Source organism: Lepus europaeus, chromosome 4, assembly GCF_033115175.1.
Source record: "Lepus europaeus isolate LE1 chromosome 4, mLepTim1.pri, whole genome shotgun sequence".
NCBI classification, from domain to species: domain Eukaryota; kingdom Metazoa; phylum Chordata; class Mammalia; order Lagomorpha; family Leporidae; genus Lepus; species Lepus europaeus.
In genome coordinates this window covers 100,653,244-100,665,789 of record NC_084830.1, presented here as the reverse complement: position 1 = coordinate 100,665,789, position 12,546 = coordinate 100,653,244, and the positions used below count along the sequence as shown (strand labels likewise).

Here is a 12,546-nt window from a genome sequence, read left to right as displayed (position 1 = left end):
CAGGTTAAAGCCCCAGCATGCAGTGCCAGCATCCCATTTGGGCACCAGTTCAAATCCTGACTGCTCCTTTTCTGATCCAGCACTCTGCTATGGCCTGGGAAATCAGTAGAAGATGGCCCAAGTCTTTGGGCCCCTGCGCCCACATGGGAGACCCAGAAGAAGCTCCTGTCTCCTAGCTTTGGATCAGCTCAGCTCTCGCTGTTGTGGTCATTTGGGGAGTGAACCAGTGGAATGGAAGATCTCTCTTTCTCTCTGTTTCTACCTCTCTCTGTAACTCTTTCAAATAAATAAAATAATTATTTAAAAGAAAAGGTTAGAGTTTATTTTTAGAGCAGTTTTATAGTTTCATAGCAAAATTGAATGTTGCTACAGAGATTTCCATGTGCTCCATGGCCCCACAGCTGCACAGCCCTCCCATTACCAACATCCCTGCCAGAACAGTGCATTTGTTACCAGGAGGAACCTGGAACAATGTGGTTTGTGTGCTACCAAGACTGAGCCAGCAGCAGAGCAATTTAGGAAGGAGGAGAATTTGAGTGTATGATATTGTTCTTAACTTACAAGACATTGGGTAAGTTAGTTGTTTATATATTCTTTGGGAAAATTTTACAAAGTTCCATTCTATATTTGCTTCTTTTCCAGATATGTTATAAAAATCTAGAGGAAACAAGTTATCTTTGTTTACTTTAGCCAGTGAAGATCTTGGATAGTAAGTTATTGCTGGTTCATAAGCATTCTGGGTTAATAATGATACAGGAATTTTGAATAATTTCCAGGTGCACAGGTGACAGTTTCTTTTGTCCTCAGGTATTTGGTGATGGAATTAATGGATGCTAACCTATGTCAGGTGATTCACATGGAGCTGGACCATGAGAGAATGTCCTACCTTCTTTACCAGATGCTTTGTGGCATCAAACATCTGCACTCAGCCGGGATAATTCACAGAGTAAGTGTAGTGACATTTGTTTTTAAAGTCGACATCCTTTGGTTGTCAGTCCTTTAGATACAAAGAACATAATGTTTTTTAAAATATCGGTGTTGAAAATCCAAGTAACCTAGGGAACGCTGTTGTGTTTCAAAATGTGGTTCAGATTAGAAGCTGCTTGTGGAGCACCTGGTTTGCAGGCCTATGTGAGCTGCTGGAACTCTGGGATGAGTGAGCGCTGCTCCTGCTGTTGGGTTAGCATTTTACTGTGTAGTCACACTTCTTGCCTGTTAACTTTTCATTTTGAACTTAAAACAAGAATGGGACAAAGCTCCCAAATGCCGTTTAAATCCAAATTCACCTCTTATTGTTATTTTTTGTCATATTTGAAATCTCATTTTAAAAAAAGTTGAGAGACACACACAGACAGATGCAGCAAGGGGGCTCCCATCCACTGTTCACTTCCCAAATGCCTGTCATGGCGGGGCTGGGGCAGGTCAGGCCAGAGCTGGGAGCTGCGGCTGAATCCAGCTCTCCCATGATGGCTGCAGCAGCTCAGTTCCTGCAGCCATCACCACTGCCTCCCAGCATCTACAGCATCAGGAGTTGAACCCAGGTGCTCCAGTGTGGGATGTAGATGTCTTAATCAGTGCCTTAACTGCTAGACTAGACCCTTACCTCTAAAATCTCATTTTCAACAGGCAAGGAATTTAGATTTGGGGTGGGAGAGATCAGAGGACAAACTTAAACAAGACAGTTTCCTGACTCCTCTTACTTACATTATGCCCCAGCTATGTGTGTTTTGCATCATGCAGTTTTGCTGTGACAGGCCCCCTGCCTCTCTGGGGGAGCTGCCTCACAAGACAGTATCTGGAACGGCCCTGGTGGGGCCCTGCACTGGTCAAGGCTGGGATGTGAATGAGCTGCCAGGACTTGCATTTAAAAGCGGGGAGACATGTCATTCTCTAAGCTGATTTTATGTGTTTCCTTGCTTTATGACTTGAACCACTATAAGCAGAACATCGTGATAGAAATTTTTTTAAACACTTAAAATGTTGTGTGAGACCAGACGTGGGTATCACATCATTTTATCAGAAATATTTATTTTTAGTATTCTCTGAATTATTACTGTACTAATTTGGTTGAAGGACTGTCTTTAGATTTTACATTGTAACAACAAGAAGTCCTATTTTCCTGGAACTAAAATCTGTGTGGGGAAGAAGATAGTGTGGCCAGGACAATGAAGCCTGGAATGAATGGGTGATTTTTTTGGTGTTTCAATAGCATTAATTCCTTTAGATCTGGTGGTGCTGGGAAAGGTGGGGTCCATCACAGCCACTGAACAGAGGCCTCCCACAGTGGCAGTGCCCTGACCACTCCATGTGAGCTCAAGTCTGTGACGTAAGGCCAGCACCCGGGCTGGCCTCTGTGCCAGGGCCTGGCAAGTTGATAAGCATTGGGTTTGTGACCAAATACAGCTTTTGCTGCCACCAAGTGGTCACTTAAAACAGTATCTGGCTGGCACTGTGTCATAGTGGGCTAACACCTCCGCCCATGGCACCAACATCCCATATGGGCCTCGGCTGCTCCTCTTCCTATCCAGCTCTCTGCTATGGCCTGGGAAAGCAGTAGAAGATGGCCCAAGAGCTTGGGCTGCTGCACCCATGTGGGAGACCCAGAAGAAACTCCTGGCTTTGGATGGACCCAGCTCTGGCTGCTGTGGCCATTTGAGGAGTGAGCTAGCAGATGGAAGACCTCTCTCTCTGTCTCTCCCTCTCTCTGTCTGGGACTCTACCTCTCATAATAAATAGAATATATTTTTAAAAAGTAAAAAATAACCAGTATCTTAGTTGACAAATTCTCTTTACAAATAGTAAATAACACTAAGCTTCTTAATTAAAAAGATTTCCTAGCATATCATTCTGTTTCTGTTGCTAAAAATTTCACAAACCTTTATATAATTTAAGGCAATCTTAATATCTCTTAATGCACATGGTGTTAAATTAGGCATTAGTATAATTTCCCCCATCCTTAGACCTCATTAATTTTAGAAGGGGAAGCAATATGCCTAACTTACTTCATTCCTCTTGGGCCCAGAGATTAGGGGCAAACAGTGTCCCTCATTTCCTGGAGACCACCGTATGAGCTATAGTACACGTGGGACTTTTCTGTGAGATTGAGTCGATTTCCTTACCTGCAGGTTCCGGTCCACAGACCCACCCAGCCTCCAGTGGGAGATGTTAAGAAAATTAAAAGTACAGTGTAACAGCTATTTACATAGCATTTACAATGTGTTAGGTATCGTAGGTCATCTAGAGGGGATTTAAAGTGTAGGGGAGGATTGCATGGGCTCCTTACTACACTATTTTCTTTTACTTTATTTATCTATTTGAAAGGCAGAGAGACAGAAAGAGTGAGACAGAGATCTCTCCGCTGATTTACTCCCCAAATACCCATGACGACCAGGACTGGGGCAGGCTGAATCCAGGAGCCTGGAACTTATTTTGGGTCTCCCATGTGGGTGGAGGGGTCCCATGTACTTGACCCATCACCTGCTGCCTGCCAGGATGTGCGTTAGCAGGAAGCTAGAATCAGAAGAGGAGCCAGGAATCAACACCAGGAACTCTACAATATGGACTGTCGTGTCTTAACTGCTGTGCTAAATGCCTGCTCCTCCATCATTGTATATGAGGGACTTGAGCCTCCTTGGATTTTGGTATTGGGGGCGGGGATCCTGGAAGTAATTCCCTGTGGATACCTAATGACAACTGTGTTTGATCTGTACAGCCCAGGTCCTCTGCTGCTGACCAGCAGGTCAGTAGGGCCCAAAGAAGCATTGGATTGGCTCAGTTCAGTGTTTAGAAACCCATCAAGACCTGAAAAAATTATTCCATTGCCCACCTCTGCATACTGCCCACCTGTTTTGTCCCCTCCTACTGCCCACACCTGTGGTGCTCTGCCAGGCTCTGACTGCTTTAGTGTCTGCTGGTGGACATAATACACACTTAAAGTAGCAAAGTTTCAATGTTGCACAGGTGTATAAAACAGAGGGAAGGGCCTGCACTGCTCCCTCCTTCCCACCCCCAACCCTGTCCAGGCCCCTAGAGGAGAGGAACCTGAAGTTAGCCCCTTAACGTGGGAACCATTTTGTGTGGACCCTTGTCTGTACTGCCATGCATATGCAGAGACACACACACTTTTGGTTTTGCTTTTTATAAAGTTTCATCCATAGTCCCACTGCTCTTTAGTTTATGTAATTCACAAAATTAAAAGAAATGAGAGGGCTGTGGTCCTCCATCGCCACTAGAGGCGGCCATGACAGCATTGGGGGGCGTTTCCTTCCAGCTTTGCAGTGCCACTGCTGTTTGCTTGGTGTTCATGCCACCTCTGCGTCCTGTATGACTCTAATGCTCTCAAAGCATTCAGTGTAACTGTTCTGTAACTTGCTGGACAGGTTGGATTATATCTTCATCAAGGAACAGCTAATTCTACAGGTGTCTGTGAAAAACAGATGCCCACCCCCTACCTCTGTTTCTCTCTCCCTAGGAGCAAACTCTGTCAGTTCTTATAGCTGATTATTTTGATATTTACTTCTGTACCTTGAGATAGTGTGTTGAGATCTCCCTTCACTGACCTCTTCTGCGTTTTGGGCATAAGATACAGATTTAGATCATCAGCCCAGAGCACCTTTCCCCTGGCCCCTGTACCCAGCACAGTTAGGATGGCGCCCTGTGCCTTCACTGACCCTGTAACTGTTCCTCACGGCTGAGCTTTATGCAGGGCTTATATTTATTCCTCCTTCACCTTTTCATCCCTGCAGTTAATAGCATTTCTTGTGGGTGTTTGAAGTGTCGGCTTGTATGTTTGAAGTGAGGAGTGATTTTCTGTGTTCTTACCACTCCTCTGACCCCGAGCGCCTGCCAGGTGTCTAAAGCTCTGGGTTCACCCGGGTGTCTCCTTGGTTTCATCCCAGAGCAGCTCTTTCCTGGAGCCCCCGCCCTGCTCCCAGCTGCACAGGCGGCTCCTGTGCTGGATGCGGGTGTTTCCCTGGGGTCCCACTTCCTGACTATTCTCATCTCTTTCTCGCTCAGATGACTCCATTTTTGATGGAGCATAACTAACTTCCAACAGCTTCTAAAATACAGTGCAAGGGAGGGAAAATTTTTGAGGCCTCAAGTGTCTGAATCTCCATTCTGCCCTCTCACATGAGTAGCCGTTTGGTTGGATACAGACCTAGGAGCCCAAAGTCGGTTGCCCTCATTGTGGTGAACACAGTAGCCTGTAGCAAGGCACCCAGCAGGCCTTGGAGCGTTCCACTGCTGCCTTAGTGCTCCCTCTTCGTATGTTCCTGGTGTGAGTTTTGTTGTGATTTTGTCCTTTGCACTCTGCACTGTGATGGTGATAGCCTTTGTGTGGACATTGTTTTCAATGCTGGTCCTGGGCATAGGGCCTTCAGTCTGCAGCTGTGTGGTCCTGAGCTCTGAGAAATGTGTGCTCGCTGCTTTGGCCCTGTGCTTTAGTGCCCCCTTCCGGGAAGCTGTTCCAGGTCCTCAGCGCATGCCTTTTCATAGCATTTCTTCTTGCTGCCCGGGTGCACTGGCATCCTTCGGAGAGTATCTGTTACTCTGAAAGTTTTTTTGTTTTTTTTTTTATTACACCCAGTGTTGGTTTTCTCTGCCCTGGGCTCCATTTGCAGTGTGTTTCATCTCTCCATGTCCTGTGCAGGGCTTTTGCGTGCTTTGTGGGCTGATGGTGTTTGAGACAGGAGCATTAGAAGGCACTGGCAGTGCTGGAAGCATGGACAGGAAGTTGGATTTCTCCAGGGCCACAGGAGCCACAGGTGTCCTGTGGGTCTTATCTCTGGGGCTACTTAGTTTCTCCACAAAGGTTCCTGCAGTGCCAGGGACACGATGCACACCTGGCTACTGGTAATATGGGGCTGTTTGGGGCAGGGCAAGGCCAGGAGTAGCTGGGATTCTAACGTGGCAGAACACAGACTTCTGCTCACCAGTGCTGTCTTAAGTGGGGCCTCAGCCACGCTCTTTTCTGTGCCTAACACAAGAGTATGTGTCGGTCCTGTGCCTGACCTCCCAGATCTGGAAAAAGGCAGAGGCCTCATTCCCAGGGTACAGGTGGGGTTCTGGGGGGTGCCTCCATGTTCTGCTCCCCGCCTTGTTCTGCCTTCTGTAGCACCTGTGGTCTATTTCCTGGGCCTTTCCTGGCTGTTACGGGCCAGCACAGAGGTTGGGATCCCCATCTCTGCTCTAAGTCATTCACTCCTCTGCTGCCTTTCACCCCATAGAGCATGAGGCTTGCCGTTGAAGGCACCAGTGATGATGGGCTTAGGCAAGGAGAGGTTTACTGGGAGAAGGCCTGCAAGGGAAAAGGGGAGCAGGTCAGCAGGGTAGGGCTGTCAGGGCAGTCCAGGCTCATTCCTTGTGGGAGGGGAGCGGGGAGTGGGAGGCAGCTGAGTCCGAGCCTGTCAGAGGACTCTGTGCCTCCTGGTCTCCTGTCCACTCAGTCATGGCCGAGTCAGCATGGGAGGCGTGGTCATGGTGATGTGGTCAGAAGCTGCCACGGGGCCATTGTCCCTTCTGTTTGTGCAGTGGAAGACCACAGAGTGCATTTCCATGACCTCCACAGTCCCTGTTCCCCTCAGCTCTGCTTATGCATGGGGGCTGAGGAGGCAGCTCTGCTGTGCTTCCCACGGCCTCCTCTTCCCCAGGGGAGGCTTAGAGGATGGGCTTAGCAGAGTAAGTCATGGCCCCTGGCCTGCAGCTGCTCTTGGCCACAGCACCTGCTCCTCCTCTTCCTTCTTGATCAGTCATGCACAGCCTTGGCCAGGGCAGGTTTGTGTGGCCCAAACTTCCATTCCTGAGGGGCCAAGCTTGGGAGTCACCATGGGCCACCCCAGTGGATGCCACCCCATTCCTCAGCTACACAGCTGGCTATGACGTGCTTGGCAGTTGAATAATCTTGGCGTGTGGAGTGAGAGTTTTTGTAATAGGGAAGGCCAACTGGAAACGGGGACCTGCCCTCTCAAGATAATGAATCAAAGAGGTTATTGCACCCCAGGGGGTGGGAACAGCAAAGGAGGAAGCAGACAGTGGCCCCTGCGCTCTCTCACCCATCTGGCCCTTGGGGAAACCCAATGGGGCTGGAGAGTGGCTGTCGCTACACAGGCTCAGTAACTGGCAGCCTGGTACACCGTCACCAAGCAGGATGCAGCTTGCTGCCCCCACACCCGAGTGTTGAGCCAGCACGTGCCTCTCTCCATCCTAACTGAAACAGGCCCAGGAAGCTCTGCACATGTGTGGATGGACAGTGGTATCTTTTCCATTTCCCTAAGGCCTGGATTAGCTCTCCTGCCCTCTGTCATGACTTGAGGGTGGATGTGGGCCTGTAGTTCTGGTCCTGCCAGCCCACAGTGGAGGTGGTGTAGGGTGGTGGTGCTTGGGTATCCAGGCTTTAGGATCCACCTGGAGCTTGTGTCTCATTGTCCTCACTGTTAGGTTTTTCTCCTTTCCCATTGTGCAGCCACCAGGGACAGTGGCTGAAGGTCCCTGTGCGGAAGAGCCAGGGGAATGCAGACTGCAGACACTTGTCCCTGTGTGCTGGGTCCTCCCTCCTAGGACACCTCTTCCTTCAGCCAGCCTGGACCTGGGAGTTGAGCAAGCAATGAGGGTGGTTGTTCAGGACAACCCTTCTACCTGCTGCCACTCTGCGCCTGCCTGGTTTTGGTCACAAGTGTTCTACAGTGAACATTGTTGGGTGCTCACAGAAGTACCATGCTCTGGGTCAAGCCTGATCCATGGGGCTTGGGTCACTTTAATCGTCCCTGGTGTGTATTGTTTTTCTGGTTTCTGATGGCTTTCAAGATTTCAGGGGTATCGAGGCCGGCACTGTGGCGCAGCAGGTAAAGCCGCTGCCTGCAGTGCCAACATCCTGTATGGGCGCCAGTTTGAGTCCCGGCTGCTCCGCTTCCAATCCAGCTCTCTGCTGTGGCCTGGGAAAGCAGTAGAAGGTGGCCCAAGCCCTTGGGCCCCTGCACCTGCATGGGAGACCCAGAAGAAGCTCCTGGCTCCTGGCTTCGGATTGTCGCAGCTCTGGCCATTGCAGCCAGTCAGGAGTGAACCAGTGGATGGAAGACCTCTCTCTCTCGTTCTCTCTCTCTCTCTGCCTCTCTCTCTGCCTCTCCTTCTCTCTCTGTGTGTAACTCTTTCAAATAAATCTTTAAAAAAAAGATTTGAGGGGGAGAACTATGTTGACTCTGCTGTCTTGATTCTGGAGGTTCATTGGTTTGGGAAGGCTGACTGGTTGTACTGTGGAGGCTGATTGGACAGAGTCTGTGAGTGTGGGAGAGCTCTCTGGAGCCCCTGTGGCCTCTACTGTCTCCCCATTGGGCAGAAGTGGGGCTGGCACTGCCTTGTGCAGAGCTCCACATGTCAGGATGGCTGTCCCAGTCACAGATATTCCAGACGTGAGTGTTATCTTAGCTTTCCAGTAGATGGCAGTAAAGTGTGTTGTTTCACACATCCTGACAGGTGGCTGATTGGCTCAGGTCATCCAGCCCCTCAGCTGGTTTCCATGGTTGCACTAGCCCTTGTGAGAGCTGTACTGCTGCAATCACTGTCATCCTGCAGGCGTGCTTCTGGTCCTGGGCCAGGTTGGCTCTCACGTGCTTCTGTGGTGAAGCATCTGCAGGCTCTGTGTCCCCAGATCCAGCCGACCATGGAATGAAGACATTTCTAAGAAAACTGCATCTCTTCTGAATATGTATATACTCTTTTTCTCCTTGTTGCTATTCCCTATGCAATACAGTATGACAACTATTTGCAAAGCATTTACATTGTATCAGGTATGGTAAGTCATCTAGAGGTTATTTAAAGTATACAGAAGGCTGTGTGGGGCTTCTATGAAAACACTGCACCTTTTTGTGAAAGGAACTTGAGCACCTGCAGACTTTGGTACCCATGAGGGGTCCTGGAACCAGTCTCCTCTGGATACCAAGGACAACTCTAATTGCACAATACCCTGAGGTGGACTGGGAGGGCGGGGCAGGTCCTCTTATGGGGCCTGCTGAAAATTTTTGTTGTATTTTTATTTTCTAAATGATTTACTTACTCACTTAAAAGGCAGAGTTACAAAGACAGAAGAAGAGAGAGAAAGACAGCAAGGGGAGGAAGGAGCTCTTCCATCCACAGATTCAATCCCCAAATAGCCACAACAGCCCAATGCTGGGCTAAGCCAAAGCCAAGCAGTTGGAGTTGGGTCTCCCATGTGGATGGCAGGGGCCCAAGCACTTGGGCCATCTTCTTCTGCCTACCCAGGTGCATCAGCAGGGAGCTGGATCAGAAGCAGAGCAGCATGGACTTGAATCAGCACTCATGGGATTCCAGTGTTGCAGGCAGCAGCTTAACCCACTGCATCACAACGCCAGCCTTTGTTGTATTTTTAAATATTATGTTTGTAATTTAAATTTTCCTGAATTCAGAACATTGAAGTGTTGAAACATAATTGTAGCTGTTGTAAATTTTTAAGTGGATTTCTGCTTATCCTGATCACAACACCACAGCTGTCACCGTCTCCGAGGCACCAGGTTTGCAACCCATCTGTGGCCCAGCAGCTAGGGTGTTTTAAACTCAGTTGCTGAACAGTTTTATGGAACTTGAAACTTCACATTTAAAAGTATCCAGGGTTCTTTCACATGGCAATGATTTAGCCATTTAATGTTATACTCTGGGAAGAAGAACAGATATGGATTGTCTAAAAGTCAGTTTTAGGGTCAGATGGTAGTCCCCAGGCAAAAAGTCAGATTCTTGTGGCCTGAGGAAGGGTCTGGGACATGGGGGATCCACATGAAGAAAGGCCCTTATGACGTGTGTTAGGCACTGGAAGTCAGTGGAGGGTGAGGAAAGTGTTCATTCCAAGCAAAAATTTTCTGAATGTGTGTGTTGAATGGAGCCTCCTACCCAGGAGGGTCAGGGAGGTGGTTTCACTTGTGCCAGTTGGGACTGTGGAGACCATAGCCTAGGTAGTGCTGTAGGGAGAAGCAAGTTCCTGTAGGGGGCAGTGTGCAGGAGTTGAAATTGGTGATCCTGGAATTCCAAGGGGAGAAGGAGCCATAGGGAGGCCAGAAAACTCTGGGCCTGTGCTGTCTGGAATGGTGGCCACGTGAGGCATTGGAGCACACAAAATGTGGCCATAATTATAAAGTGCAGACCGAAGACAGAGCACTGAAAGATATTGCAAAATATCACATTAGTGATTGTTCTGTGTCACTTGTATTTTAAAATAATACTGTGAATGTATTGGGCTAAAAAAATAGATGGTTAAAATTAATTTCATCTTCTGCATAGACTTTTTTACATGACTACTAGAAAATCTAATGCAAACATGGGGTCTACATTGTATTTTTACTGGTCCATGCTGCCCTGGTCTGAGGATTTGGGGAAAGGGAGTTGGAGGAAGTGAAGGCAGAGCAGGTGGGAGGGTGGAGTGGGTGGTGGCTGCAAGGGGGGTGCCGGGGCTGGACAGCCTGGGCAGGGGAGGGCTGTGCCATTCTGGAGGTTTTACATAAAGGAAGGTCCCAAAGTTTCCATACAAGGGGAGCTCCAGATCTCCTCAGCCTGGTTTGGATTAGTTTAAGAGTAGGATTTTCCAAAATCATTCCCAAAACAGAGTTCAATTCTGACCTTTTCTCTACACTCACTCACTTTAGTAGGCACTGATGCACCAGCCCTCAGCCATGTGGTGTTCATTTTATTAATTTAAACCATTTCTCTCCTAGGACTTGAAGCCTAGCAACATTGTAGTGAAATCAGACTGCACCCTTAAGATCCTTGATTTTGGCCTGGCCCGGACAGCGTGCACCAACTTCATGATGACCCCCTATGTGGTAACGCGGTATTATCGGGCACCTGAAGTCATCCTGGGTATGGGCTACAAAGAGAACGGTGAGTACAGAAGGGAGCTGAAGAGGCTGTTGTTTAAAAATAGCGCTAGGTTAGTACTAGTTTTTCTTTTTTCTTCGCACTGTATGAAGTGTAATGTGGAGACAGTGTTATATGTAGGTTATCATAGTCCATAGATTAAAAAAAATCATTAATTTTGTATTTACAATGGTTAAAAGCATTCACTTTTAAAAATTCACTTTTGAAATTATTTTTGAAATTTTTACAAAAATGTAACTACTACTAGAAAAGTGCACAGATGCTGGGTGTGCAGCTGGGGTCAACACACCCCAGGAAGAACAGTGCCAGGGCCTCCCACACCCCCCAGGCCTCGCCCACAAGGGTGGCCATTGTCCTGAGTTCCAGCACCACTGACTGGCCTCATTTATTTTTGAACTTGTTTTAAACAGAATAATGCAACGTGCTGTTTTTATGTAAAATTGGTGTTTTTAACCTGAAAACTCATCTTGTTCTAGCAGTATCAGAGCTCTTTGAAAACAAGAGTTCTTTTTCAACAAGTTGGTTGAAAAGAACTAAATCACATTTACTCGTACGAAAGAAGAAAACAGCAGAAGTGAGTTTTGCTCCAGGCATGTGTAGATGCTCTGTAGCCTGTGCTTCTGCTCTGAGGGGCACAGCTCTGTGTGCCTCCTGTGGAAGGGAGAGAAAATCAGATTCCCAGTTCATGTGCCCACCCCCACCCCCTGCCTCCCCCATAAGGGGCCCCTCCTGGCTCTGCTGTGCTGTCCGAGGCCCCACAGGAGAAGTGGGGCCCCCTCTGGCACAGCCTCACTGAGCCCAGCCATGCCAGCCCGCCTCTGTGGCTGTGCCCACTGGACGCTGCTGTCTTTCTGACGTGGCACCCTGGGGAAGGCTGTCTCCGGAGGTGTGGTACCCATGTTTTACAGAAGCTCCCCCTGACAACCTGGTGCAATGGAGCAGATTTGTTTTGTCTGGGAGGGGTTTGGAGGAAAGCGGTGCGGGGGCTCTGGCTGGTCAGTAACCACCTGGTGTTTGGTAGTGGACATCTGGTCTGTCGGGTGCATCATGGCAGAAATGGTCCTCCATAAAGTCCTGTTCCCAGGAAGAGACTGTATCCTTCACGGGAGGGGCCTGAAAGCGTGGTGTGCACACACACTTCTTGTTTCTGCTTTTCTGTTTCTGTTTTTGTTTTTTTAAGCCGTAAAGTATTGGAATCTTTGGCAGTAAAATCCCAGATTGCTGCAAACTGAAGGCTAAAATAGAGGTCAGCAATCATTCATATTGTGTGAAAAGTTCACCCTTAGCTAGCAGTTTATCTCCCGTATATGTGTGTTTAGTGCACTGTTAGAACTCCTCTTCCTCACCTTTGTTTTGTTCATGGCACGTCATAATTTTATCATTTCATTTTATTTTCAGTTGATATCTGGTCAGTGGGTTGCATCATGGGAGAGCTGGTGAAAGGTTGTGTGATTTTCCAAGGCACTGACCGTATCCTTCCCGGGACCTTGACCCCGGCCATGCTTTCCATAAATGCCACAGGCAGCATGATCTCACCTGCTTGCACGAATGCTCCAAAGGAAAACGGCGTCCTCCACACTGTGTTCTAAAGGGGTCTTTATTGTGTCTGTTAAATTAGCGTCACAAAGCAAGTGGTCTTTTTTACTTGACTACCTATGATGATTTCAT

General features: G+C 48.2%; 1 protein-coding gene across 4 annotated transcripts in view; it reads left to right on the top strand.

The window, feature by feature from the left end:
• The window catches only part of MAPK9 (mitogen-activated protein kinase 9), a 51,868-nt gene that overhangs the window by 28,017 nt on the left and 11,305 nt on the right, over nucleotides 1–12,546 (top strand). For 3 of the 4 annotated variants that reach the window (XM_062188575.1, XM_062188577.1, XM_062188578.1), the window contains exons 5-7: nucleotides 808–946; nucleotides 10,716–10,881; nucleotides 12,277–12,348. In XM_062188575.1, the coding sequence (XP_062044559.1) occupies nucleotides 808–946; nucleotides 10,716–10,881; nucleotides 12,277–12,348 (377 nt within the window). Of the gene's footprint in view, nucleotides 1–807; nucleotides 947–10,715; nucleotides 10,882–11,899; nucleotides 11,972–12,276; nucleotides 12,349–12,546 lie in introns of all 4 variants that reach the window. The other variant, XM_062188576.1, reaches the window with a different exon arrangement.